Below are 26,314 nucleotides of genomic sequence, written 5' to 3'. Positions count from 1 at the left end.
GACAATCTCACTGCCACTTGCCAACCACCCACCATGCCACTGGCCGGCAGAGACAGGGCTTGTGCCGTGTGGCCAACGGCCATGCCAGGGGACCCCCGGGGTGCGGGGAGGTGGGTGCTCAGCGCTGGCACAGCAGCAGGGTGCAGGCAGCCATCTGGTGAAAATCTGCATCCCCGGTTATGCAATGCCGTGATTTATTCATGCCTGAACTGGGCACTGGCCTAGAAATGAGGGCGATGCCGGGGAGGGGCAGGGCTGGGAAGGTGCTGGAGGGCTGAGCCCCAGGGCAGGGCTGAGCCCCGGGGGGGGGCAGTGGGAGTAGCGGGGGGGGGGGGGGGGGGAGGGGGGGCGCTGCGGGGGGGACCCAGGGGACCGTGCATGGGTGCCCACCCCACAGCCAGTGGTGCCAGATGGGGCACAGGGCATTGCCATCCCAGCCAGGGCCAGGAGCTGCTGGCGAAGGCTCCGGGTGGCCCAAGCGGAGGCTGCAAAGTGGCGGAGGACGGAAGCGGCACTCAGGAAACGGCCGTTAGAAAAAGCAGCAACATTGAAAACAAGCCCCGTGCCCAGCCTGCCCCGGCAAAACGGGGCCGAGCACTCCCCCATCCTCGCTGCTCGCTGGCCGGCTGAGGGGCACTCAGCGAGAGGGCAGCACAGGCTGGCACAGCCGGACAAGCGGGGAGGGGAAAGGAGCCGAGCAGGACCCAGCTCTGCTCTGCCCCAGCCAGCAGCACCCTGGGGCTGGAGCGGCCACTCGCACCCCAAAACACCCACGCCAAGCGCCGAAGCACGGGCAGGGCACGGGGCAGTCGTGGGCTGCTGGCAGCTGTGGCTGCCTTGGGACCGCATCGCCCCTGGAAGGGGCAGCCAGGAGCCCACGCCAGGACAAATGCCCCAGGAAGCAGGCGAGCACCTCTGCAGCTTCCTGGGGTAACAAAGGGTCCCCATGCAGCTCTGCGTGGCGGCAGCGTCTCCCCAGGCTCTTCTCCCCGGGAGGAAGGGGGCGCTGGGGCGGAGGGAAGCCCACCGCCCTCCCACCACTGCCCAGCTGCACGCAGGGCCTGCAGGGCGGATGGGAAACACCCCGGCATCCCGATGGGCAAACATCTGCGGGCCCCCGCCCCCCAGGCCCAGCCTCCCTGGGGGAACGGGCAGCAGAGGAGTGGTCCACGCTCCCCGCCGAGAGGAAACAGATGCCGCCGGTCCGGCCCAGGCATTTCCCGTCACTGTCACGGGATGCTGAGAGATTTGCAGGTAGCTGGGGCTGGGGGATCACATCCTGCCCTGGCCGTGCCTCCCCACACCATGCTGGATGTTTTTAGAAGGGGAAGTGAGGGGCAGAGGGGGGAGCTGGGCACTGTCACAGCAAGCACCCACATGCCTGGGTGACAGCTCCCCCCTCTACTTATCCCTCCCTGACCGGCAGGGACAGAGGGTCCTCAGCCTGGCCCTGCAGCCTCAAGATCTCCAGCTGCCTGTGAGAGAAGGCTCCTGTCCCCCAGCTCAGCCCTGACCCACAGGTCCCACACATCCCACCTCGGGGAAGGTCTCGGAATGCAGGAATATGGGGTAGGAAGGGCTCATGCTGTGAGGGAGAGTGGCTTGTGCCCTGGCACCGACACGCACAGGGAGGGACAAATGCACCAGCAAAGAAAAAGGAGTCATGGATGGTGGTGGGACGAAGGTGCTCCCTTCCTGACAGGGACAGGGACTGAACAGAAGCAGCTGTAGAAACCAATGCAGATTTACTGCTAAAAGACAACCACCGAACAGCTGAAGGCTGCCGGCTGCCCCGGCGGGGCTCACGGTGGCGGCACTGGGACCAGGCTGCGAAAAACAAGGGTGGAAGGAGGGAAGGAAGAGCCCAGCCCCAGCCCCACACACAGGAGTGTCTGCTCCCCCGGCCCGCGGGTCCCACGGGTGCCCCGGAGCACCCCCAGCCCTGCACGGCAGGGTGGTCATTTGGTGGCCAGCAGCTGCTTTCGCTGTTGCTCCAGGAGCGCTTCCAGGCGGTTGGCTCTCTGCACGGCTGCCTGTAACACAGCACACGGGGGGGGGGGGGGGGGGGAACGCTCGCTGTGCCCCCACGCAGAGCCGCAGGCCAAGGGGCGGGGGGAGCCAGGGCCGGCTGCCCCCTCACTCACCTCGTACTGCTTCCGAAGGCTGCTCACGCTCTCCTCCTTCCTCACGACCGCCGTCTTCACCCTGAGCAGACAGGCACAGAGAGGCTAAGAACCCCAGCCCCAAGCACTGGGCTGGCCTCGCTGCCTCAGGGGGGCAATGTCAGCCCCTCTCCCCGCAGCCTGCACGCTGCAGCAGGCGAGAGAGCAGCAGCCCTGGCCTCAGGATACCATTACACACTAGAAGTGCCTTTATTCCCTTAGTGAGCATTACGAAGTTTGGATCAAGTCATCTATACGAAGAAGGGGGCATTAGCTTCATAAGACTTAGTTAACAGGACCACAGGGAGGGGATTTTAAGTTTATTCCCATTTCCCAAGCCCACGGTTGCTGCCTCGTGGCTGGACTCTTCCCCACAGCTTTCAGAGCATCAGACTTTCTGCACTTCAACCTTTGCCAGGCTGCATGTAAAGGATGGAAGTGGAAAGGGGATCCTTGTTATCTTATACTCGGGGTATGACCCTGGCGCTCAGACTGAGTGGGAATCACTCAGCAGAATCTGGGAAAGCCAGCGAGCTCTGTGTGCTCACACAACAGTGGTGAGCAGCTCTGTACAGACACCAACCAGAGGGACCACACCGGAGCTGCCCCCACGAAGCAGAAAAAGCTCCCCCAGGAGACAATGCGCTTCCCCCTTCCGATTCTCCTTTCACTTGCAAAATGCCTCCCCTGAGAGCAGACTCGAGGGAGGGGGGAAGCCTTAAGTAGCTGCCTGATGCTGAGCCCAGCTCCCAGCACCACGCTGAACGCTGGGCGCTGTGGCACAGCCCCACAGTGCCAGAGACCTGCTTGAAAGCACAGCCCCTTGCTCCCTGCAGCCGACAGCCTGGGGCCCTGGTGGTTTTGTGGATGTCTCAGCTGCCCTCAAGCTTCACAGCTGCAGCAGCTGGCCGAGCCCTGACCCAGCAGAGGGCTGCTTCCTCCCCTGCACTCGGGGAGGGGAGGAATCAGCTGCCTGGCCCCTCTGGAGCAGCAAATCTGCAGAGCAAGATGCGTGGCTGCCGTCACAGGTATCATGCCCTACCCACGGCAGAGCCCTCCAGGAGCTGACAGCGAGACAGAGCGAGCTGCACACCACGGGCCTCTTCTGGCAGGAGCCCTCACACTGCTCCAGCTGCCCACCCCAGCACTCATGTCCTCCAGGCATGCAAGAGAGCAGCCCTGGGGACAGGATGACACAGAGCAGGCCAGAAGTCACAAGGGCCAGAGGATTCACAGTGGCTGAGCAGCCACCCAGCTCAGGTAAGACTCTGCTGCCCGTTTTGCCCTGACAGGACTGGAAGCCCTGCCTGACGATGAAACACTGTGGACATACTTCCACCACGCACCCCAGGCCAGCTCTGCCCCCGCGGCGCGAGTGATGAGCCCAGCCCAGGGCAGTGAAGCCCAGGCAGCCCTCACCTCCTGTGAATGTCCTCCAGCTCCTTGTCCTTCTCCCGCACTACCCTGTCCAGCTCCAGGCGCTGCCGGGCTCTCATCTCCGCCATCTCTGCCTTCAGCCGCTTGTTCTCCTCCTCTGTCCCCACCAGCCGGTCCACAAATTCCTGCCGGATCACTTCTGCTAGGCTGCTCCGCTCCTGGGCCAGCTGGTCCCTCACCTGCAGCAGGGCAGAGAGGTGACATCGAGGCACTGACAGGCACAGGGCAATGTAGGGGAATGGAGCCAGGCAGGGTGCAAAGCAAGGAGAGGAGCCAGAGCTCCAGGCTCTGCTCCCCACCCACCTTCTGGATCTCCTCCACCTCCTGCTCCTTGTGCTTCAGCAGGCCCTGCAGACGGATGCTCTCCCCTTCCAGCTCTGCCAGCCGCCCCTTCAGCTCACTGCAGCGTTCCTGCAGCTTCCGCTCAGACCTCTCCAGCTCCTGGAGCTCTACCTCGTACTTGTCTCGGATCCTCTTAATCCTAACGGGAGGGAAGGACGGGCAGCCTGGCTCAGCCCAGCAATGCAGGGACCGTCCCCAGCCACCTTCACACTGCAGGAGGGACAACAACACAGCAGCAAGGGGGGGATCTGCCCCACGTGAGATGCAGGGCTCTTTCCTCAAGTGAGAGGGAAACTTTGCCCCTGTGAGCTGCTCCTTTATGCACTGATGCTGCTCACACCCACAAGCTGCAGCATCCAGACTCGCTGGAGATACACGCAAGGCTCAGGGGACAGGGGAAGGGGTCCACCCCCCCCCCCCAAGGAGCTGGGACTCACAGGGTCCCTCCTCCCTCTACCCCCAACCTGTTCTCAGCTGCCCTCTCGCACTCCTCCTTGGCTGAGGACATGTCAGCCTCCAGGCGCTGGATCACCAGCTCGATCTCTTTGTCTCTCTCCTTCCTCACCTCCTCCCGCAGCTCCCGTTCCCGGGAGAGCAGCCAGGCTTCCTGGGGAGAGAGAGGGCAAACATTGCCTCAATCCCTCTGGGAGCCCAAAGGTGGCACCTTTGGAGAAGGGCAGCCCTTGCTGTTACCTCCTTCTTTATGTAGTTGGCCTCCCAGGCCTGCTTCTCGATCTCCAGCTGGTCCTTCAGCACCTTCACTTCTGCCTGCGAAGAGACAAGAACACAACTGCTCAGCTCCAGCAGCCGTGGTACCCCACACCGCTGGGAGCAGCCTCCTGGCACCGTCCTGGTGTGGGTACAGGGCTCAGTGGTGCCAGCACACACCACCACAGGCACACACTGGGGACTGGACCGAGAGCCCAAGAACAGCAATCCAGGGCCCAGAGGTGAGAGGAAAAACTAGACCTGATGCCGCCTCTCCTGCTCCTCCTTCTCCTTGGCGTACTCCTCCTTCAGTGCCCTGGTGATGGCCTTGCTGCTTGCCTCCAGCTGCTGCCGCAGCTCCTCCGCCTCTGCTCTCTGCCTGCCCGCATACACATCCCAACTCCCAACATCCACACCAGCCCACCCTCGCCACCCCCACCGAGCAACAGCTCTCTTCCCACCGGAGCCTGGCCTGGGGACACCGTCCCCAGCATCCCAAGCTCAGGGCTGCCCCCAGCCCTTGGCTGCCGCACAGGCCCTGCTGCCAGCCCTCTCACCTGGCTGCTTGCTGACTGAGCCGCTCCTTCTCCTCGGCCACCTCCGCATAGAGCCGGTGCCGCTGCTGCTGCAGCGCCTGCTCCTCCTGCTCCAGCTGCTGCTCACACCTGTGGGGCAGAGCAGCCTCAAGGAAGTGCCTGGCTTCAGGCGTTCATCCGCCTCTTCACCCTGCCCCATCCCATCCCGTCCATGGCCACCCAGGGGCTGGTCTGATGCTGGAGGATGCCCTGGGTTCACTGGCATCTCCCACTTCAGGCTGGTGGAGAGAAGGGGGCTGCTCCCCATGGATATCAATTGCTGCAAATATCGGGAACCCTCCGGCACGCAGTTGCTGAACACCAAGCCCTGTGCTGTAAGCCCCCAACCATGTTGAGCTCTCCACTGCAATGACATACCGCTGCCGGGCCCGCTCCCTCTCCCGCTGGCTCTGCTCCTCCTTCTCCCGCTCCAGCAGGCCCCGCAGCTCCTCTGCCTGCTGGCTGTAGCGCTGGGCAGCCCGCTCATCCGACTGCAACAGCTCGGCCTCGTGCAGCATCTTCAGCTTTCTGATGTCCTGCCTGTGCTTGGCGATGAGCTTCTGGATCTCTGGCTCCAGCCCTGGGGCAGCAGGAAGCACACTTACTGCTCAGCCTCGGGGCTGTCTGGACCCCAGCACCAGCGCCCTTAGCCTTGGCCAGCTACTAAAGGAGGCTGTGCACACCTCAACTCAGCGAAGAGGGGCTGATAAGAAACAGGGGGTGAGCTCTTGCCCTCTAGTATCTGTCTCTGCCAAACACAGGGAGGAGAGACTGCCCACACTGAGGAGCTCTTTCCTGAGCTGCCAACAGCTTCTGCAGATGCAGCCCCTCTCCTGGACCAGCACAGACGTGACCCCTGCACCAGCCTGACCCCAGCCACCACTGCGGGCACGTGCCCATACCTTTCACGGTGATTTCTTTGATCTTTTTGGTTTTCTCATCAATCCACTTCTCCCGCCTGATTTTCTCAGCTGCACTCATCAATTCCTTCAGTTTCTTAATCTCCTGTTTGGAAACAAATGGGAAAACTTCAGAGGAAAGCCAGGGGAGAAAAGCCCTGTTAGCCTGGGAGCCCCACTGTTAGAAGGAAGTTGCAGACAAGAGTGGATGCCCCAAGCTGCGCACAGATGACTTGCACAGCCCCAGCCAGGCAGGTTTTCCCAGTCTGGAGAAGCAGCCATATGCTTTCCCAGTGTCTTCTCCCCTCTCTCATGGGATGGGGCTGCTGCTGCCCCACAGACCTTCAGCATGGGACAAAGGAGCAAAATCCTTGGAAAAGCACTCACTGGCTGAGAAACAAGAGCCCCTACAAAAAGGGGAGGGGAATCTGGGGCTGCTGACGGTCCTTGCATGCAGGGTAGCCCGGCTGTCAGATGTGGGGTCGTCTGTGAAGGAGATCTTCTCCAGCCTTCCCTCTCCCTGGCATGGAAGGCCCCAAGGACAGCCGGCCAGTCACGCCTCCCAACACCACAGTACCATCGCAGACCAAACTCCTGCAGCACCCCAAGACTTCAAAGACTCAAAGGCTGCACAGCCCAGGCACAGCCACTGCTCTCGCTTCCTTCTCTGCCTGCATTTACCTCCTTGGCCCTCCTTTCCAGCAAAAAAGATGGAGAAACACCCAGGCCCTGCTGCCCATGGTGCTTTTCCCCAGCACTCCCGTGGGCAAAAGCTGGTTGAAACAGTTGACCATGTGCTTCTGTGCTTCAGTTTCTGGTGAGAAAGACACCAGCCGATGGAGGGCCCAGCCTGGCCAGAAACGGCTCTGTTTCAGCATGGGCAGGTGACATCTGTGTGCAGGACATGGGACATGTCAGAGCTCTGGAGGACAAGTGTGAGGCCAGACATCCACGAGCTCATTACCCTGCTACTGTGTGGAGTGGAGTGGGAAAGAGCAGGGGGCCACCTGCACAACCCAGGACTCACTCTTAGGGAAAAAAAGGGCAGGAAGATCGGCACGGGAAGACAGGGACAGCCTGAAGGCAGCAGCTCAGCATGTGGCCCGTGGCATCAGGGTGAAGGGGCTCCTTCATGGAGCTGACCTTGCTGCTGAGCGGGGAGTTCCCAGCCCAGTGCTGCTGCCTGCAGGCGCCTGTGGAGCCAGAGCAGGTCAGGGTGTGAAAGCAGAAAGGCAAGGCATGAAAAAAAGCAAAGACCACATTTACCTCGCAAAAGGGGCCCAAAGTGCGCCAGACCTGAGGAGAAATAAAGGAGGGGATGGAGAGAGAAGGGGAATCACAGAGTCACAGGGGAGAGGGGAGATGGGGAGTGGAGAGAGGGAAAACCAAACAGCCGTGTGTACATGACAGCCACGGGCAGGGCAGGCAGGGGTCCCACCGGAGCGAGGGGAGGCACAGCCAAAACGGGCAGTTACACAGATGCAACAAGGGCCCAGCAGCACCGCCGGCAACTGCAGCTCCAGGACTGGGGCAGTGCCAGCCATGCCACATGGTCAGGAGCCTGCTCCGGTGGCTGGGGCACCCCCACAGAAACAAACACCCCCCATCGTGCAGAGGGAGTACAGAGCCCTAACAGCAGAGCCGGGAATGGGGATAATGAAGGAGCCATAGAGCAGAGATGGGCTCCTGGGCCATTCCCACCACTGCTGCCCTGCTGCAAGCAGGGAGCAAGAGGTAACGAGGCACCTCCTCTACCCTGCGCAGGCTGCAGCAGCAACACCAGCCCCGTCCCTGCACAGGAGGGGACCCCTCCAGGCACCAAGCGCAGCAGTGCTGCACTGGCTTCTTCCTCTTGGCTGGGCTCAGAGCTCCGGCTTAAACAGCAAGGCGAAGCGAGCCAAACGAGCCTTCACTTTGTTTGCATGAGGGCATCTCTCTGAACAGGTTCAGACCGTGCAAACGGCTGCCCCACTCCACAGCCCTGGGCATGAGCTGCTCAAGGCCAAGGGTGAGCAGGGACCAGGGCAGCAGAGCCAGGCTGAGCTGTGAGCTGGCAGCGCTGCCCCCCCTGCTCTCTGTGCCATCCCAGGGAAGCTACCAGGAGCTCCCACCAGCAGGCAGCACGGAAACACCCTCTGTGTGCCTGGGTGCAGGGCAGGGCAACAGCCCAGCAAAACCCACAAAGATCTGTTGCTGTTGCTTATACACTCCATGTTCCTTTATAATCTTATTCCCATTTAGCTCTGAGAGCAGCCCTGCTCCTGCAAAGGGGGCTGGAACTCACCCAGCTCAGGGGAATATGGCCATGGGTCCAAACCCCTCTGTGGCACTGGGTCTGTGCCAGTACCTGCTTTCACCTCTGCCATAGCAAGGTCCCCCAGTCACTCCACAGCCGTGGGAAGCCCTGTCCACAGCAAGAGGTGTGGAAAGGGCCCTTCTGAGCCGAGCCCCTGGGAGCTAGCGCTGCCTCTTGGTCAGTCCCACGCACCTGGCTTTGGGCAGCAGAGGACAGCAGCCCCCTGGGGAACCAGGGCACAGCTCCACGGGTGACACAGACTTTCTGTGCACAGAGAAGGGCTCCCCAGAACAGCCGGGCCCCACCGAGGTGAGACCGTACTGCTCTGGGCAGAGGCCCCATTCAAGCAAAACCAACCAACTCTGGCCATGGCACATCTTCCCCTGGCCCCCTCCACCTTCCCTATTCCCTCACCAGCTCATGCTGCTCCTGCATCTGGGTGACCTTTTTGCCGTACTTCTGGTCCACTTGTTTCAGCTCAGCTACCACAGCCTCGCACTTCTCACTCAGCACCTTCTTATCATCAATGAGCTGGGCAGGGTGAAGAAAAGGCATCGGGCATCCAGGCAGGGTAGAGCCACCTCAGCTTCTGGCTTCAGAAGCATCAGTCTGAGTTGGAGTGAGAGTTTACCTGGTCGATGAAGGCCAGATGCCTCTGGATAGCTGCCTCATACTGTTCCCTCTGCAGCCTGAGCTGGTGGCCAAGCTCCTTCTCGGTCTGTTTGACGTGTCGGTCAGTCAGTTCCCTCTGCTGAGCCTATCGGATGCAGGGAAGTAATAGCCACAAGACATTAGAGGGAGAAGTTACACCAGCCCCAGCACATACAAGAGAACTACTGAACCTGGAAGGCACTGTTGGGCCAGAACAAGGAAGGAGGAACAGAGCTAAATCAAAGTCCCTGGTACTTACACCTCCTGCCCTGCTGTCAGCAGGAACACCCAAACCCCCGTGGGGCAGAGGAAAAGAGTTCAGCCCAGGTCCTGACCAAGGGTTTCTGGCCTAGTCAGGTACCTGCCAGGGAGGGGAGTTTGAGGATGCCCTCCAGATCAGGGTGGGCAGCAAGTAGAAATCTAAGGGAAGCCCACACCAGACTGGGAAGGACTTTGCAGCTCCTTCCCATGCCAACAGCGACTGGGACTGTGGCATGCCCAGCTGCCTCTGGCCCCCCAGCTCCGTGGCACTAGCTCCAGGAGCACTGCAGTACTTTGCTGGGGACACAGACGGGAGCCCTGTTCAGAGCACTGATCCTGTGCTTCGAAGCCACTGCCCCAAGAAACATCTGCTGAAGGCTTCTGGCCTTCACTCCCCCGCAAGCAAGCACATCTGGCTCCCGCACCAGGGCGGTCTGAAGCAGCCCGATGGCTTGCTGCTTCTCCTTCACTTCCAGCTTCAGCCTCACGATGGAGCTCGTGACCTCCGTGGCAACAGCCGACGCCTGCTCCCAGTGAGCCAGCTCCTCTTCCAGGAGACCCTGCCACGGTGAAAAAAATAAAGAAAAGGTGGTAGGGACCACAGGGAACCAGGACAAGGAGAAAGGAGACCCTTCCCAGCAGGGTCTTGCACCACCTCTCCAATACAGATGGGCTCTTGCTTCAGCGCTCACCTCCCGCTGTGTGGCTGAGGCGGCCGACCTGGGTCTCTCCTGTTCCGACTTCTCCATCTCATCCAGGAAACTGATGATGCTTTGGAGCTTGGCCTCTGAGAGCAGGGACCCATCCTCAGGGACCCCCGGGGAGTGGTTCAGCTTCCCAAACTTCTCCAAGTTATCAGTAGTCAGGGAATTGGAGCTGGGCTCCTGCTGGGCAGACAGAGCTGTGAATGAGCACCTAGGGAAAGCTTGGGAGAAACGGTGCTGGCTCTTCTCCATCACTGGAATCCAGTCCTCCCACTACAACCCAGCCTTATCCTCTGCTAACCCCACTCCCACCACCGCCCTTGCATGGTTTTGCTCCTCCTTGCAGAGGCCTGAACACCTCCAGCACCTTTGAACCCCTCCAAGCACCTTCTCTGGCCGTGAAGCAGCTGTGTTTCTCACCCGCCAGCACCCAGCAAGCGCTGGGAGAAGGCAGCCCCCAGAGGAGCCTACTCTCAGCAGGCAGCTGTTGCTGTCTGAGGCTGGATGCAACCAGCCTCGGCCCTCTGCCTACCCCATCTATCCAGGCATATCTGTCCTTCTGGAGGAGCTTTGGTGGGGGCAGTAGCTCTGGTTCTTCCTCCAACAGCCTGAGTGTGTCCAGCAGCTCATTGAGAGTGACCTTGGACTGAGCCCTGCTGACAGCCATCACCACCGACTCCAGATCCTCACCACCCGTTTCTCTGGAGCTCACATCCTAGGGCAGACAATGACACACCGTGCAGTAAAAGAGTTTGCCAGATCTCCCCAGAAGTCAATGAAGGCTCCAAATCTGCCCTGGCAGAAGAGCGGGTGCCAGGAGCCCCATGAGGCGAAGCCAGACACACCTGCAGCTTGTCCTCTACGCCAGGGTCCCGCAAGGGCACAGAGCCAAGGTCTGCGAGGTCGCTTTCTTCTGGTTCTGCAGGCACGGAATGGAAGTTGGCCTCTGCAGGAACCAGACGGTTCTCAGGCACTTGCAACAACCCGCCCCTTCGAAGCAGCTCCCCAGAGCGAGAACCGCTCCTCTGTCCTCCTCCTTCCCCCTCATGTCACACACTGCTCCAAAAGCATCAGAAATCTGTAAAGGGGCTCACCAGCATTATTGGCTTTGGTGACACTGCTGGCTGGACTGATGCTTCTTGCAGAAGCAGGTTTGGCAGGCTTCTTCTTTGCTACCCTTCTGCTCCCCTTCACCAGCACAAGCTCTTCTGCCAAGCGCTTTGTGTCTGAAGCCTTTTGGGCCCTTTTCTGGTGCAGTTCCTGCAGGGACGGACAAGCCATCAGTGTTCAGCCCAGCACAGGGTGTGCTTTGACACAGCTGCACTGCCTGAAGTGCTAGCAAGGGCCTGGGAGACAGCAACAATTCACACGCTTGCTGCTGAAGGGTTAATAATGACAACTCCAGAGAAAGGGAACACACAGGACCAACAGCTCTACTCTTTGCCGCTCTGAGCGGAGGGGAGGTGGTGGCCAGGGTCTTGGCAGCTTCATATGTTAGCAAGGACTGTTCACATGCCCCTGTGCAGTGTCCTTCGCTGCTCTGTGAAGGGCCTCCGAATCCCAGGGGCCAAGCACCACACAGTGCAGTGATGCCACAGTGCCCAGGAGGCTGCCTGAGCCATGTTTTGGGAAGTGACTTAAAGCACAAGCACATGTTTGCGAGGCTGTTGCAGCATTTTGCCATCCTCCAGCTGCTCACTGCCGTGTCTCCCCCAACGCTCCTGATGAAACATTTAGGGCAAAGAGAAACTGGGGTTTTAAAAAAACAAATAAATCTTCAGCTGTACTGCAAGCCAGCACGCAATTTCCCACAGTCTGCGCCAGACCCGACCTGTGCCCCAGGAGCACCAGCCCCTTCCCTGCTGCAAACAGGGTTGCAAGAACAGGGTGAAGATGGTGGGGTGCTTCCTGGCAACAGGCACAGAGTGGCACTCAGCCCACCCTGGAGGGACCCTACTCCTGAGGAGGGTCCCTTTCCCAGGACATTCTTGTCCTCGGCCACTCCAAGGAGCTGCTGTTAGTCTTCTTGTACCCACATGGCCACCCTTTTCCTGATTGAGAGCAGCACTGTCTTCGCAAGCTCCGAATGAGCTGCCAAGGCTTGGCAGGAGCACAATGGGAAACCACTCTGTGGCACCTCCATCATCTCCATAGGGAGCGCTCCATTTCCAAGGCTGGCTCTAATTCTGCTTCGTGCAAAGCCCCTAGAGATGCAGAGGAGAGGCCCTCTTGCTGCCTCATGAGAAGATGCCAACAAACTGGTCTCATGCAGGCCACAACGCCCTTGCCTTGTCCCTACCTGGATGGCAGCACGGCGGGCCAGACGCGCCTTCTCCTCTCGGATCTTCCAGCGTTCCTCATCCTTCCTCTCCTGCAGATCCAGGATATTCCCTTCCTCCATCTGCTGCTGTCTTTCCTTCCAGAGAGGAGGGTCAAAAACGTTACTGAGAGCTCTCCAGCACCCACCACCCACAGCAGAGAAGTGGGAAAGGGCACACGGCACCTGAGGTCACCCCATATCCAGGCTTGCCATCCCCCCAGTCCTCCCCTGCATGCAGGTAAAGGGCCCTCAGAAAACCTCCACTTTACAGCAGCTTATTTTCTTTAGATACTAAATGCAATTATTAGTCATCTGGGTCTGAAACCACCAAGGAGACAAGGCTTAAAAATAGACTCTCACATGCAAGAAGAGCTACAGTACTCTTTGTTATTGGGATAAATAATTAAACACAAAGAAACACAAATAGCTGCAGATGAATCGTCACCCTCAAATGAGCCAACTTTTTATTGATTTGCTACGATGAGCCCAGACAGGGTATCCCTCCTCTGGCCACCAGCGTGTCCGAGACAGTAAGAATTCAGCAAGATTTGTGCCGCTACTGCCAAGCGCCTGCCTGCTCCCAGCTGAAGGGAGCTGGAAGATGGGCGCCGTGCAGGGCTGAGCCCAGAGGCTCCCGGCCTGAACTCCCCCTGGAAGCAAACTCGGGGTTTCCCCCTGCACAGCCAACACATCTCTGTGGGGGCAGGACCCTCCCCAGCTCTCTGGACCGCAAGGGGCTGGCTAGATGCAGACCCAAAGCCCCCTTGTCTCTGACAGTTCAGGTCTCGGTTGGAGGGTCTGGCGACTAAAGGAACTCAAATCCTCCCCACCAGCGAGGCAAGCGGAACGTGGGTGTCAGAAGGGTCTGTGCTACAAGGCAGCAGATAGAACTGACCTCCCTTTTGGCAGCCAGCAAGCGCCCCAGAGCTGCTGCCGCCGCCCTGTGCCGTTGTGAATGGCGTCGGTACCAGCGCTGGATGGTCACAGCGGCCAGGTTCACCTGCTGGATGAACCTGTGGGGAGAGGGAGGGTCAGCAGAGCCCTGGGGTCTTCCTCAGCCACCGGCCTGGCAGCACCAACCCATTCTGCTGCAGCAGAGCGCGGGCTGTTTGCCCATGGCACCGGGACTACTGTCCCCTCGCACCCCGACTCAAGAAGGCCCTTTCCCAGACAGACTTTGGGGGCAGGAGAAACTGGCAGCTTTGATGAGGACAACTCAAAGCACAGAGCCAAGTCACAGGCAGGGTAGACCAGCCGCTGCGGGTGTGCTAAGAGGGGCCCTTCCCAAATCTGAAGCCCCACAGGACAAGAACAAACCGGTACCCGCTTCCCTGGAGCTCGCCCTTCTGCACGGCACCATCCTCCTGCCCCTTCCCGCCAGCCATCATGCACTGGCTCTGCCTCACCTCTCTGCCTCCTCCTCGGTCACCTCCTTCCTCTGGGGCAGGCTGCTGTTGTTGTTGTGGGTCATGATGTTGTTGCTGGAGAAATTCTTCTGAGACTTCGCAAAGCTGCTGCTTTCACCATCCTCATTTGAGGTCGCTTTGACAACATTGCTAAGGCAGAAGATGAAGCTACTTGGTACCATCCTGCCCCGTCCTGTGGCACATCTGGCACATGAACACGGGGTCAGCATAGCCTCCGAGACAGGACCTCGCCACACTTACTTGAGGGAGCTGGGTGCCTGGTTGGAGCTCTTGGGTGCAGGGCCCTTCTCCGTGGTGGAGTAGTTGTTGTGCACCATGGTGGTGACACAGTTGCCCATTGCACCCTTGTTGCTCCTTTTGGGGAGAGAAGACGAGGCATTAGGACTTGCTGGATCCAAAGGGGACAGCACTCACCGACAACAGACACTCCCTGCATTGTAACCCTCAACCCAACTGTGACCACCTGGAGCATCTCCCAAGGCAAGGAGCAGGTGAGGCCTCACAAGCGACTCACCTGCTCTCTAGAGCTCGCTCCTCGGTAGCTGTTACCTGACACACAGGCAGCCACAGCCCGAGCAGACCCAACAGCCCAGCGTCCGGGCTGTTCTACACGCAGCCTTGGCTTAAAGCCTCTCCTGGCCCTGAAGGGTCCACGTTTTACTCATTCCCTTTCCTAGAGCGAGAGCAGCCTCTCCCATGCATCCATCAAGCTCCTGCACAGCTTCCAAACATGCCCCGGCCACCCAGCCCAGCGCACCATCCTCAGCCAGCCCCACGCTCGCTGTGCCCTGGCAGGGGCAGTGCCCCAGCACCCCCTCCTCTGTCCAGCTGTTTTCTCAGTGTAGCTCCTCTCCAAGGCCAGACTGCCTCTGGTTCAGCGCCGTCTCTCCTACCTGTTGTTGGCAGTGAAGTTGGCTGCCAGGAGCACGGTGGCTTCTTTCCTCCTCATGCCTGCTGGTGGCTCACCGCTGCGGAAGCCCGGGAACGCTCGCGGCTGATCGTCCTGCCACGGAGTCACCAGGTGTAAGTGCAGGCAAGCACCAAACCCACATTCTCGGACATCACCCTCCTCCTTCACCAGCCAGCTTCTGCCCCTCCCAGAAACCTCTGTTCCACAGCACGGCAGCCTCGAGGCTTTGCCCGCGCCCCCGCCAGAAGTGCGGAGGGGATGGGCCGAAAGCCCTGGGCCATAACATGGCCAACGCAGGCTAGAGGACAAGCCGAGCACATTGGCCATTCGAACTGTGCCAGCTCTGACCACAGGCTGAGGAAGGGCCAGCCTGGCCGTCAAGGATGTACCACCCCATCCCCAGGCCCAGGGAAACGCTCCCACTCCTCCACCAAACCCGGCCAACTTCTCAGGCAAGCAGAGCTGGCAGCCCACCCACCCCAGGAAGCCGCTGTCCTCACCAAGATGTTCCATGTGGTTTTCTTTTCTGGGGAGGTTTTGCTCAGACTCGCCAATTTCTTTCTTCCCCCCGAACCACTCTCAAAGAAGCTCAGGAAGTCTCCCGTCTGGTCTGAGCTTCAGCCCAAAGCCAGGGAAGGCAGAGAGGAGGAGAGAACACATGTTCTGGAGTTAGCATTGCATGCAGGCACACAGCAACAGGACAGTGATAGCAGGGTTCTCATCCTGCACAGGCTGCTTCAGCGAGAAGCACGCTGTCCTCGTTGCAGCTGGGATAGAGTTAATTTTCTTCCTAGTAGCTGGTGCAGTGCCGTGTTCTGGATTTAGTATGAGAATAACTTTGGTAACACGCCGGTGTTTTAGTTGTTGCTAAGTAATGCTTACCCCAAGTCAAGGACTTCTCAGTTTCCCATGCTCTGCCAGTGAGGAGGGGCACAAGAAGCTGGGGGGGAGCAGAGCCAGGACAGCCGACCCGCACCAGCCACAGGGATATCCCACACCATAGAGCTCAGTATATAAACTGGGGGAATTGGCTGGGGGCTGCTGATCGCTGCTCAGGGACTGGCTGGGCATTGCTCAGCAGGGGGTGAGTAACTGTTGTGCATCACTTGGGGTTTTTTCCCTTTGGGTTTTATTCCTCTCTCTCCTCTTGATTACAATTATTATTGTTATTATTTCAATTATTAAACTGTTCTTATCTCAACCCATGGGTTTTACCTTTTCCTGATACTCCTCCCCATCCCACTGTGGGCAGCCTGGGGGAGCGAGTGAGCGGCTGCATGGTACTTAGTTGCTGGCTGGGGTTAAACCATGACACACTCTGATCGCAGCAGGGCACTAACACCACACACAGCATAGAGCTGAGGCACACCTAGCACCTGCCACCGTAGCATGGGGGAGGAAAGGGATGGAGGATCATTACACAGCCATGAAATCTATGAATGATATCTTTTTACACAGAGCTTTAGATTTCAGCATGATGTGTGGCAATAGAATATATTAAAGGGATGGGCACAGGGCAGCAAGAGAACAGAAGATCACGATTCAGACAGCCCTAGGAGGACACTGGAGACAGAAGGAGAACTTTTGTCTCCTAACACAACCCAGCTACAGTCCAGAGGGTCCATGAAGAGACGTGGTAATGGAACAGTTTTGTCCCTTGGAATTAGATTTTCTTTTGTGACAGAGGCTTCCCAGCCACAGAAATACACTCTATTTCCCCAAATCCTAATCAAGTGATCTCCCCTCAAAAAAAACAACAAACCCTAACAAAACCCCAGACCTTGGCTTTTCAAGGCCAGATTATAACCCCCGATGCATATGACGGTGCTCAATGTACATTTCTGAAAGGCTCTGGCTCCCTCACAAGACAAGGCAGGTCAGAGGGATGTGCGGGTTTTCACATGCATCCATGGGACAGACACATGCTGGTGGCTGGAGCTGTACCTGCACGTGCTGTTCACCCGCTGGTTAACCTGCGTGGTGCTGTTGGACCTCCGGAGGTTGTTCATTGCCCGGGATCCCGCATCCCCCTGTGGAGGAGAGCGCTGAATTCAGCAGCCATGTTAAGGACAAGCACAGGCAGGCGGAACTGGGATGCCCAGCCTAGGCAGGCTCCCCCGTAAGTCAGGCATCCTAAAATAGCACTGCTGGTGGTGCTACCCCTCCACCCCCTGCCAGAATGTTTCTGATACCCCCGCGGCTGTGAGCCTCTCCTTGAGGCAGAGTGCAATGACACCTTGTTCCCTCTTGGGCTCCCACGCTGCTGCTGCTGAGCCAGCAGGAACGTGTCTGTGTGAGCTCCCCAGCCGAGGAGGGCCCTGCTCATTACTTGCCCTGGGAGCAAGCGCAAAGGAAGGCTGCCAAGGTAGCAGGGATTACTCAGCAAAGAGCACAGAGACTCTCTGCTACTGGTTCTTAACGGGGCCCAGTAAGTGCCCGGGGCTCATTCACTCTGCTGAAAAAACACTCACAGAAACCCACACCCAGCAAGAAGCCAAGTCCCCAGCTCTGCTGACCCTGGCAGCAACACAAGGTGCTCAGCAAGAAGCAGGCTGGGCCTGAAAGTGCCACAGCATCCAGCAGAAGGTACCAGGAACTCGGGAGTTTCCAGAAGGAAATCAGCGCAGGGAGGTGAAGCACAACAAAGGGAACAGAGCGAAGCCTGATGCTTCCCTACTGGCTCTTCAGCAAACATTAAAGCTTTGAGAAGAGACCTAACAAGCAGCTGATTGTTGAGGACAATCAGATTTGGAGAGAGCATGCGGCACTGCAGCACCCAGAGCTGCAGCTCCAACCAGCACCTGGACCAGCCCACACCTCCCCTCCCAAAGGTTCTGCAGTTGTTCTCTATAAACACACAGCCATGCTACATGCTCCTGGGGGGAGCCAGGGCCCTCCCCAGTGCCACATCCCACCCCAGGCTGGGCTTCAAAGCTCAGCCTCCAGGATCAGCGCAGCCTGCGTTAGACAGCCAGCAGAGCAGGTGTGCACTGAGGCATCCCATAGCCTGTGCACACGCGCCTCCCTGCCCCAAGCAGCAGGAGGGATGAAGGACCTCTCCTGCCCAGGACTCACCAGAGTGTTCCTCTTTGGTTTGCCATCAGTGGTGACCGAGACAGAGCGCACCATGTGCTTGGCAGGAGAGGCACTGCTGGGACGCCGCAAGACCGGCACGGGGAGGCCAGTCAAGCTTAGATCCACGCTCCCAGAACCAGCACCCTGGAAGGAGGAGCTGCTGCGGGTGCTCTTCATGCTTGAGCAGAAAGAAGGGGCTCTGGAAGCACAGTGCAGATGGAGAAGTGAAGGCACAGAGAGCGCATCCAGCCTCGTGCGGCAAGGAATCCACACCCTCTGCTCCCCTACAAACACATGCACACAGAGCCGTAAACTGTTTTCAAACAGGACAAAACACCTTCTTCTGTATTTCCACGTGCCAAATACCCTGAACACAAGGCCTAGAGAGGCTCCAGATGAACTCCTCACTGCCCCACACCAGCAGCTGTCTCCTCACTGCTTTGAACTAATGCCCCCGCCATCCCAGATCTTGCTACCCCATTTATGGGCTGGGATGCTTGCTTCAAGGCCAGCAGATGAGTTAAGACAAAGAAAAGCCCCACTCCCCACACCAGGCTCCTTCACTCCACACACTGTGGCTGCAGAGGATCACACAAACTCAGAATGGCCCCTTCTGCTAAGGCTGGATGTTCGGCTCACCCAGCGCCCTGCATCGGGCAGGGATACTGAAGAAGCAACTGGGCAGCTCCCAAGGGACCCTCTCCTCACCAAGCACTCCTAATGTCTGCCAAGAAGCGTCTGTGCCCTCTCTGCGGGCACAGGGAGAGCTGAGCCCCCTTCCCAGCTTGGGAGGCAACACGCTCCCCACATTACCCTTTTGTATTCCCCCCTGCCACAGCACTGAGCCAGGTGCTGTCACTGGTCCCAAGCAAATGCCACTGCAACATCACTTTATTGCTTTACATGCTGCTACCCGAACCACCCCTAAACCTGTCTTCCCTGGCAGGGCTGGCTTCACGCCCCGCTTGGGCCTCCAGCAGAGACCTTGGCAATGCCTCGGGCACCAAGAGCCCAGGTAAACAAAAGGCTCTCGATGGAAACCGCCAGAGTCACATGGGGAAAAGATGGCTCAGGCCCAGGACAGCATGGCCCAAGCCCCCAGCCCCCTCAGGACCCAGCCCCAGGACAGCCAGGCCCTCGAGGACAGCCAGGCCCTCGAGGACAGCCAGGCCCTCGAGGACAGCCCCCTCAGGACCCAGCCTCAAGCTCCCCAGGCTCATGCCCCCAGCACCAAGACACCCAGGCCCAGGACCCCAGCCCCCTCAGGACTGCCAGGCCCAAGCCCCAGACCCCTCAGGACCCAACCCCAAGCCCAGACCCCCAAGGCCCAGACCCCAGGCCCCAAGCCTAGGCTCAGGGCACCCGGGCCCAAGCCCGGGCCCAAGCCCAAGCCCCCCGCAGTACAAGCCACACGGGTGAGGCGCTCCAAGCAGCAAGAAAGGCCCAGAGGAGGATGACGGGGACGCGCAGCCCCCCAGGGCCTGCCGAGGGGCCTCACCCGAGGCTCCGGCCCCCACCCCGCCCCCCCGCAGAGCCCCCAGCCCCGGTTCCCCCATCAGGCCGCCCCGCGCCCGCAGCCTACCACCGCCTCGCGCCCGGCCCCGCCCCGCCGGCGGGGCGGGAGGAGACAGAAACCAATGGGAGGAGAGGGGCGGGACAAGGAGGAGAGCGCGGATAGGCTGAAGCGTCGAAGGGGATGGAGAGGGGGCAGGTAGGGGGGCGGAGCCTATGGAGGAGCGAATCCCTGGGAGGTGAGGGGCGGAGCCAGGAAGAAAGAGGGGCGGAGACTCCGGGAGGAGCGGGACTTGCCCCCGGCGGCGTGGGCAGCGGGAGCTGCGGGGCGGGCTCCGCTGTGGGGGCTCAGCACCGGCGCAGGAAGCAGTCACACGTTCCCAGACTCGACTGTGGGGTTTATTGGTGGGTGCCGGCCCCACTGGGACGGCGTGTTCTCCCCCCAGCCCCACAGCCGCTGCGGGCTGGCGGCTGCGGGTCACGCAGGACCCCCCCCCGGTTCTGCCGGGGTCCCCAACCCGCCCCCAGCTCAACCCCGCCAAGCGGGGGGTGCCGCAGCCGCGCCCCTCCCCCGGGATACCGGGGGCCCCGGGCAGCACAGCCCGTGGGAGGGACGCTGTAACCCCCCCCCCGCGCCCCCCGGGAGCCCCCTCCCCTCGCCTCTGGGGGGGCTGCTCTGATCGGTGCTGAAGGGGAGCTGGGGGGCGTGGGGCCCCTGTCCCTGCCGAGCCAGGGGTGGGGGCAGCTGCCCACCCGCAGGGAGCCCCGGGGGGGCCATGGCAGGACCGGCCCCGCGGGTGGGCGCAGCCCCGCAGCCCCCCGGGGCCCCCCAGCAGCTACATGTTGAGGAAGGCGAAGGCCGAGCGCTGCCCGCGGCTCCCGGCGCCCGCCCGTGCGTCCCGCGGCTGCGGCGGCACCGGCTCGGGGGGGCCCCGCTCTGCGCCCGGCCGTGCCACCAGCTCCATGCCCGCGAAGAGGGACGGGCTGCGGGGGGGCTCAGCGGCACCCGCCGTGCCAGGTCCCCCGCAGGTACAGCCCAGTCCCGCGGCCCCGCGTTGCGCGGGGGTCTCCGCTGCCGCGGGCGGCGAGGCCAGGCTCAGCGGGGTGAGGATGCCCTCGCCGCCCAGGGGGGCGATGCCCGCCAGCAGGTCACCGGTGCCCGGGGCTGAGACCAGGGCGAGGGCGCGGGGCTCCGCACCTGGGCACGCCGTCGGGGGGGTCTGGCCACTGCAGAGTGCCTCGAACTGCCGCAGGATCTGGGGGGAGAGCAGTGGGACAGGTGGGGGTGAGAGCCCCGCTCCCCATCCGGCGCTGGCACCTTTCCCAAGCAGAGAGACTGTCCCGGAGAGCATTCCCGGTGTCCCCGCCCAGGGCTCAGCCTTGGCCCCAGGGGAGGGAGCATCGCACCCCCCAAGCTTCGCCCTCCTGGGACAGACGGACCATTCCCACCCCTCTGGGACACACACAGAACTGTTCCCAGGAGCTGGGTGCCCCCCAGGACAGGGAAGCCCGGCAGGAGCCCCCCACCCCAGGGAGAGGGCACGGGGACGCCCCAGGAGTCACCTTTGTTGCCCGGTTGGCAACAGGACCGGGGCTGCCGTGGCTGAGCTGCTGCAGGTGCTGCCGTGTGCCGGCAAGGATCTGCTCCAGGGAGAGCAGGTCGGAGCACATGAGGGACGAGATGGCGCACATGGACCGCTGCGGGCAGAAGAGTGCGGCTGAGCTGGGCAGACACCCAAACACCATGGCTCGGCACCGCTTCTGCCCCCACCCCGGCACCCTGCACCCGCAGCAGCACAGACCCGGCGGGCAGCACCATGGGCACATGCTGGCAGTGCCAGGCAGCCCCGCACTCACCATGCGGACGGTGTCACTGGGGTCCTCCAGCGCACGGCCAAGCAACTCCAGCACCACCTCGCAGTTCAGCAGCCCGCACCTGGCCACGGGACAGGGGTCACAGCCATGCCAGCCACACCAGAAGCCAGCCGGGAGCGGGCAGCCCCCCGGCCTGGCAGCATTTTAGCCCTGGAGGTCTGGGCCATGGCAGCCAGGGGCATGAGAAGGGCTCAGGCTGCTCCTCAGAGCCGCTGCAGTGCTCCCCACCCAGCCCCACGGTCCCAGGGAGCGTCTGTCTCGGGCACTCACTCCTTGACGAAGTGCTGTGCTTCCTCCCCGGTGAGGAAGACCCTGGCACCGCGGGTCAGCGCCGACACAAGGCTCACCTCCTGCACACAGTCGCCTAGGCTGTCAGCGTCCACCCTGCTCAGGGAGATGCCTCAGTGGGGCCAGGGGCCAGCCCTGCTCCCTCCTGGGGTCCCAGCACAGACCCCGCCACCCTCCAGTGGGCAGGAATCCCCCCCCCCAAGCAGGAGCTCCCCTGCCCATGGCTCTGCCCACCCATGGGCAACAAGGCTGGGATACCAAATATCCCAGGGGGAACACAGCCAGCAGCACCAGAGAACCCCACGGTAACAGTGTGGGAAACATGGGCACCATTCCTGGAGACCAGGGAAGCACCTCAGGAGGTCCTGGGGGAAAGGAAGCCCCCATGGCCCCACTCTCACCTCTCAGCCACGTGGGCCAGCTCCCGGCTGGCCCCGGACTGGCTGTCGCTGCCTGATTTGCTGCAGGAGTCCGAGGTGCGGCTCAGCTCGCCGTTCCCCTGCGAGGAGTCCTGGGAGCTGTGCCCACTGTCTGCCTCCTCCCAGCCGCCCCCGGCCAGCCCCGGCTGGTGGCTCACTGCAGGGACAGCAGCAGTGAGGCACTGACCCCCAGACCAGCCCCGGGACCCCACCAGCCCCCACGCAGCCAGCACTGCTCCAGGCCCCTGGGGGGGGGACCTACCTCGGGTGCTGTGGGCTGCAGTGGCTGCTGGTGGCTTCACAGTCCCAGCCGGGCTCCTGGCCGGTGAGGGGGCTCTCACGGGCTGGTAGGCGTCCTCGTGGAGCTCCCTGTGGCAAGGCCGGGGCCCCTCCGGGGAGGGGAGGACGGCGTGGGCCACTGCTTCCGCTGCTCGCTGGATGGTGCTGATCAGGGCTTCCCCCTTCGAAGCTGGGGAAATGCCATGGGGTCAGGTGCCTTCCGGGGGTGCAGCCCCTGAGCACCCACCACCCTGTAGGGCATCACAAGGGAACAGCAGGGACCTGCCAGCAGAGCAGCCCTGGCAGCCAGATTCCAGGCACAGCCCAGACTTCTGGCTGGACAAAGAGGGTGAGAAACACCTGGGAGCTACCAGGACACACACAGGGCATAAGGTGATCTCCCAGGACCCTGCCACACCTCCCAGCAGGGGAAGACCCAGCAGAGCCCCCCACTGCCAGCCTTGCGGCTGCACCACCCCCTACCTCAGATGGCTTGGGCAAGGGAAGAGCTGCACAGAGCGAAGGGTGCAGCACAGCTCTGCTCTGAGCTGCCCAGAAACACCCGCAAAGAGAGAAACACCCGCCGAGAGGGCCGGCAACCAGGCTGGGTGGCTCTGAACGCTGGGAACTGGTCTAACCCTGGGCAGGACCCCCGGGGCTGCGGCATCATAGTGCACAGGCAGGGCAGTACGGAGCAGGGTCCCACATGCAGTGAGGGGCAACGCCAGGCGAGGGCACAGCCAGGACTTACTGGAGACGTTTTTCTCGCTGCTGAAGCCAAATCCTTGCAAGGAGCTGCAGGGGCTGGGGCTGGAGCCCATGCCTGGGGGAGGCAGAAGGCACGTTCAGAGGGAGCACAGGTGTTCGGGGTCACCCTCCACTACTGCTCCTCCTCCCCTACAAGCACAAGGGAGCGCCTGGGACGGTCGGGAGGAGCTGGGGTGCAGGGCAGCATCTCCCCACTCCCCCAGGCATGCTTTTCCCTTTGACACAGTACCCTGCAGCCTGGTCCGGCCAGAGCTGTGGGACATCCCCAGCAAGCAGTGCCAGGGCCCACAGTGGGGCAAAGGAAGCAGCCAGGCACCCATCATCAGGGCTTGCAGCACCCTGCCCTGACCCCCAACAGCCCCCTTGGCCAGCAGACCCTCTGTGCACCCACAGCTCCAGCCGAAGAGACCGTCTCGGCACTGCCAGCATGGCCTATCGGAGGTGACAGGACTGTGAGGGGCCCACGCTTACCCACGGGAGGCAGGGAACGGGCAGGCAGTGCAGCAGGTTGGGGCAGTGGCGTGTCCGAAAAGAGAATGCTGGCCAAGTCCTGCCAGGAGAGTGAGGAATGTGGGCAGAGAGCTGAGGAGGGTGGGCACCGCAGCTGGGCCCTGAGGTGGGGGTCTGCGAGGCAGAGCTGCCCTGCTGCTCCAGGCAGGGCCCGGGCAGCCCACTGGGCACAGTGGGAGCCGGGCCTTCATTCACCTGTGCGGCTGCCCGGACCTTCTGGTTCAAGCTGTTGCCATGGAGGGGGTCTGGGGGCCCAGTGAACACTGCAAGGCACAAGGTCGGGAGGGCTGCGGGATGCTCGGCTCCCAGGCGTGAGGCAACATGGGGCAGGACCCCAGCCCTGGCCAGCTCTCAGCCTCTGGAGCAGCCCCCACGGGTGGGAGCCACCCTGGGTGCTCTGCCCCAGCCAGGCTGGGTGTCCCAGCACCAGGCAGGGCCACTCTCCCCTCTCCTGCCCCAGTGCCCCTGCTCCTTGCCCCGTTACCTGCTGCCTCCCGGATGAAGCAGGCATTCCGCTTCAGCTGCAGGACAAACTGGGGGGAGCCCTGGGCACATGTGTGCAGCAGGATCTTCAGCACCTGCGGATACGGGGTGAGAAGGTGAAGGCACGGCTGCCCTGCCAGCCCCCCTACTCTGGCCCATAGCCCCGACAGCGGGACCCCGGCCGGGGGGAGCCCTGTGGTGGCCGCCCCCACCAACCCACCTTCAGCTTGACGCGGCAGGAGCTGCTCTGCAGCCGGCGGAGCAGGTACTCCAGCAGGCACTGGCTGCTGCCGGGCGACTCGTGGGAGATCTCTGGGGCGGCCGTTAGGGATCCTGCACCCCCCCAGCTGGCACCGCAGCCCCCCCGGTTACCGGCACCTCCTCCCCCCGGCCCCGCGGGACCCCCGCCCGGCCCCCTGAAGGATACTGGCGATCTCCTCAAAGAGGTACCCGGGGCAGGGGACGTCGTCGTCTGCCGTGCCTCTCAGCAGCACCGGCAGCTGGGGGGAGGAGGGGCGGCGTGAGGGGAGCCCGATCCCCGGGGCAGCCCCGGGCACGGCCCGCCGGCGCGGCACGGGGCCACGGCAGCCCCCCCCCGCCCCCGGTGAGGCCGCGGCACCGCGCTGACGTCACAGCCCGCTCAGTAAATGGCGTCACGGCTGTGAGCTCAGGGCGGGAGGGTCGGGCAGGGGCTGAGGGGCGCCGGGCTCCGGCAGCGCGGCAGGTGGGAGAGTGGAAGGTGTGGACGTAACGCCACAGGTGGAGGAATGACGTCAGGCCCCCGGGAAGCCCGCTCGCCCGCCCGTCCCCCCCGGCTCTCTGTCCGGCCCGTACCCGGCTCAGAAAACTCAACCGGTCTCTCAACGGCGCCGCCATGACACTCCCGGCGCCGGCCCTGCCCGGCAGTGACCTCGTGGCTCCGCCCCCCGAAGGCGCTGTTCACCAATGAGAGTGAGAAACGCTGCAGCTCGACCAATCACCAGAGAGGGGGCGGAGCTCCGGGCGGAAGTGTCTCGCAATGTTGACGCCGGCAGCAAAAGGGCGGGAGACGGGAAGTAAACAACCGGCACCGCCGCCAATCAGACCTGCCCGCCACAAGCCACCAATCAGCAGGCGGGCGGGAGCTGTGTGCCGCGTGTGACCAACCCGTGCTTTGACCAGGCCGGCCCGACCAACCCGAGTGCGCCGAGGGGCCGGCCTTCAGCCACCACCCAATCAGAGAACCATGGAGGTCGGAGCGCACCGCTCCACCTATCGACGAGCCAGGCAGGCGGGAGTCCGTCGGCACCCAATAGGAGAGCGGATGCTTTGACGAGCGTGGCGAGCGACCAATCCCGGCTGCCCCGCCATGGCGGCGCCCAGGCGGTGAGGCGGCAGCGGCGATGTCGGGCCGCGGCGTGTGGCTGCGGGCGCGGCTGCGGCTGCGGCGCTTCCCCGCGCTGCTGGCGGGCTGCGGGGAGCAGGTGGGGCCGGCGGGGCCGGGGGGGGGGCCGGGCGGGGAGGGCCCGGCGAGCCCGGCGTCCCGCTCCCCTTCCGCGTCGTTCCCCGCAGGCGGCGGCCTACGGACGGTGCGTGGCGGCGGCGGCGGCGGGGCCGGCGGAGCTGCGGCGGGACACCTGCCTGCAGGAGTTCCGGGCGCTGCAGGATTGCTTCTCCCGGGCGGTACGTCCTGGGCCCGGCGGGGAAGGGGGGGCGGCCCCGGGCCCGGCTGCGGCGGCCCCGGTCCGGCCTGAACCGCGGCTCTTTGCAGGCGAAGGCGACATGACGGTGGTGGCCGCCCCACGGCCCGGAGACGCTTCGCGAAAAATAAAATCTCTGCAGCGGCGACCTGGTTTGTGCTTAATGACAGCCGGGCGGCGCGTCGCTGCCGGGCTCTGCTGCCGCCAGCCCGGGGGTGCCGAGGGCTCGTAGGGCAGGGACCGAACCCCCCAGCTCCCCGGCCCGGCGAAGGCAGCCCCCCGCGGTGTGTGTGGGGGTGGCAGCTCCCAGCCCCCTGCTCCAGCCCCCTGCTCCAGCCCCCTGCTCCAGCCCCCTGCTCCAGCCCCCTGCTCCAGCCCCCTGCTCCAGCCCCCTGCTCCAGCCCCCTGCTCCAGCCCCCTGCTCCAGCCCCCTGCTCCAGCCCCCTGCTCCAGCCCCCTGCTCCAGCCCCCTGCTCCAGCCCCCTGCTCCAGCCCCCTGCTCCAGCCCCCTGCTCCAGCAGTGCCTCTGCTGCAGCTGCTGCATCCCCCAAACGTCACACCCGAGGTTTTCCTCCCCGGGCCAGTCCCGCCTCGAGGCAACGGGAGGGCAGCAGCCGGGCAGCGGCCTCCCCTCCTGTGCCCCAGCAGCTGGGAGGAGCAAAGCTCAGAAGAGCACAAAAGCCGCTTTTCCTTCAGCAAGGTAAGTCCCTGTGGGTACCGAGCAGCACAGATGC

General features: G+C 62.4%; 3 protein-coding genes across 8 annotated transcripts; 1 reads left to right on the top strand and 2 right to left on the bottom strand.

Moving 5' to 3' along the window:
• Window positions 1–1,728: 1,728 nt before the first annotated feature.
• Window positions 1,729–18,823, bottom strand: CEP131 (centrosomal protein 131). 6 transcript variants are annotated; one of them, XM_027796056.2, is made up of 26 exons: window positions 17,768–18,823; window positions 16,637–16,722; window positions 15,193–15,307; window positions 14,676–14,785; window positions 14,023–14,136; window positions 13,762–13,911; window positions 13,251–13,368; window positions 12,335–12,451; window positions 11,130–11,295; window positions 10,881–10,981; window positions 10,568–10,750; window positions 10,024–10,218; window positions 9,757–9,891; window positions 9,051–9,176; window positions 8,834–8,950; window positions 7,390–7,419; window positions 6,127–6,229; window positions 5,603–5,804; window positions 5,207–5,314; window positions 4,911–5,028; window positions 4,635–4,709; window positions 4,406–4,548; window positions 3,903–4,080; window positions 3,582–3,778; window positions 2,145–2,205; window positions 1,729–2,033 (listed from the first exon to the last, which is right to left on the bottom strand). In XM_027796056.2, the coding sequence occupies exons 1-26, from the start codon at window positions 17,942–17,944 to the stop codon at window positions 1,959–1,961; spliced, it is 3,300 nt and encodes a 1,099-aa protein (XP_027651857.1). In that variant the 5' UTR covers window positions 17,945–18,823; the 3' UTR covers window positions 1,729–1,958. The 6 variants fall into 6 exon arrangements, with proteins under 6 accessions (XP_027651857.1, XP_027651858.1, XP_027651859.1 ...); XM_027796057.2 differs by having other exon boundaries at window positions 10,024–10,215; XM_027796058.2 differs by having other exon boundaries at window positions 10,881–10,954.
• Window positions 18,824–19,652: 829 nt separating this feature from the next.
• On the bottom strand, window positions 19,653–24,831 carry TEPSIN (TEPSIN adaptor related protein complex 4 accessory protein). The gene is made up of 13 exons (XM_055797693.1): window positions 24,736–24,831; window positions 24,329–24,401; window positions 24,122–24,213; window positions 23,903–23,996; window positions 23,614–23,681; window positions 23,380–23,458; window positions 22,892–22,963; window positions 22,124–22,330; window positions 21,844–22,018; window positions 21,425–21,538; window positions 21,137–21,215; window positions 20,843–20,977; window positions 19,653–20,535 (listed from the first exon to the last, which is right to left on the bottom strand). The coding sequence occupies exons 1-13, from the start codon at window positions 24,775–24,777 to the stop codon at window positions 20,116–20,118; spliced, it is 1,650 nt and encodes a 549-aa protein (XP_055653668.1). The 5' UTR covers window positions 24,778–24,831; the 3' UTR covers window positions 19,653–20,115.
• Window positions 24,832–25,217: 386 nt separating this feature from the next.
• Window positions 25,218–25,726, top strand: NDUFAF8 (NADH:ubiquinone oxidoreductase complex assembly factor 8). Its single transcript, XM_055796497.1, has 3 exons — window positions 25,218–25,364; window positions 25,453–25,563; window positions 25,652–25,726. Exons 1-3 carry the CDS (start codon window positions 25,284–25,286, stop codon window positions 25,664–25,666), a joined length of 207 nt encoding a protein of 68 aa, XP_055652472.1. The 5' UTR covers window positions 25,218–25,283; the 3' UTR covers window positions 25,667–25,726.
• The last annotated feature ends 588 nt before the right edge of the window (window positions 25,727–26,314 follow it).

Source organism: Falco peregrinus, chromosome 2 (genome assembly GCF_023634155.1).
Source record: "Falco peregrinus isolate bFalPer1 chromosome 2, bFalPer1.pri, whole genome shotgun sequence".
Lineage (NCBI taxonomy): Eukaryota > Metazoa > Chordata > Aves > Falconiformes > Falconidae > Falco > Falco peregrinus.
Note: the sequence above shows the minus strand (reverse complement) of the source record. Positions and strands in the feature narration are given on the sequence as shown.

Coding starts and splice junctions, on each gene's coding strand:
- NDUFAF8 (XM_055796497.1), top strand. CDS start 25,284: ATGTCGGGCCGCGGCGTGTGGCTGCGGGCGCGGCTGCGGCTGCGGCGC. Junction 25,365..25,452: donor TGGCGGGCTGCGGGGAGCAG/GTGGGGCCGGCG, acceptor CGTTCCCCGCAG/GCGGCGGCCTACGGACGGTG.
- TEPSIN (XM_055797693.1), bottom strand. CDS start 24,777: ATGGCGGCGCCGTTGAGAGACCGGTTGAGTTTTCTGAGCCGG. Junction 21,216..21,424: donor GCACAGCACTTCGTCAAGGA/GTGAGTGCCCGA, acceptor TCCCGTGGCCAG/GTGCGGGCTGCTGAACTGCG. Junction 20,978..21,136: donor CCAGTGACACCGTCCGCATG/GTGAGTGCGGGG, acceptor TTCTGCCCGCAG/CGGTCCATGTGCGCCATCTC.
- CEP131 (XM_027796056.2), bottom strand. CDS start 17,944: ATGAAGAGCACCCGCAGCAGCTCCTCCTTCCAGGGTGCTGGTTCTGGG. Junction 15,308..16,636: donor CGGGTGAACAGCACGTGCAG/GTACAGCTCCAG, acceptor TTTGGGCTGAAG/CTCAGACCAGACGGGAGACT. Junction 3,779..3,902: donor AGGTGGAGGAGATCCAGAAG/GTGGGTGGGGAG, acceptor GCCCTGCTGCAG/GTGAGGGACCAGCTGGCCCA.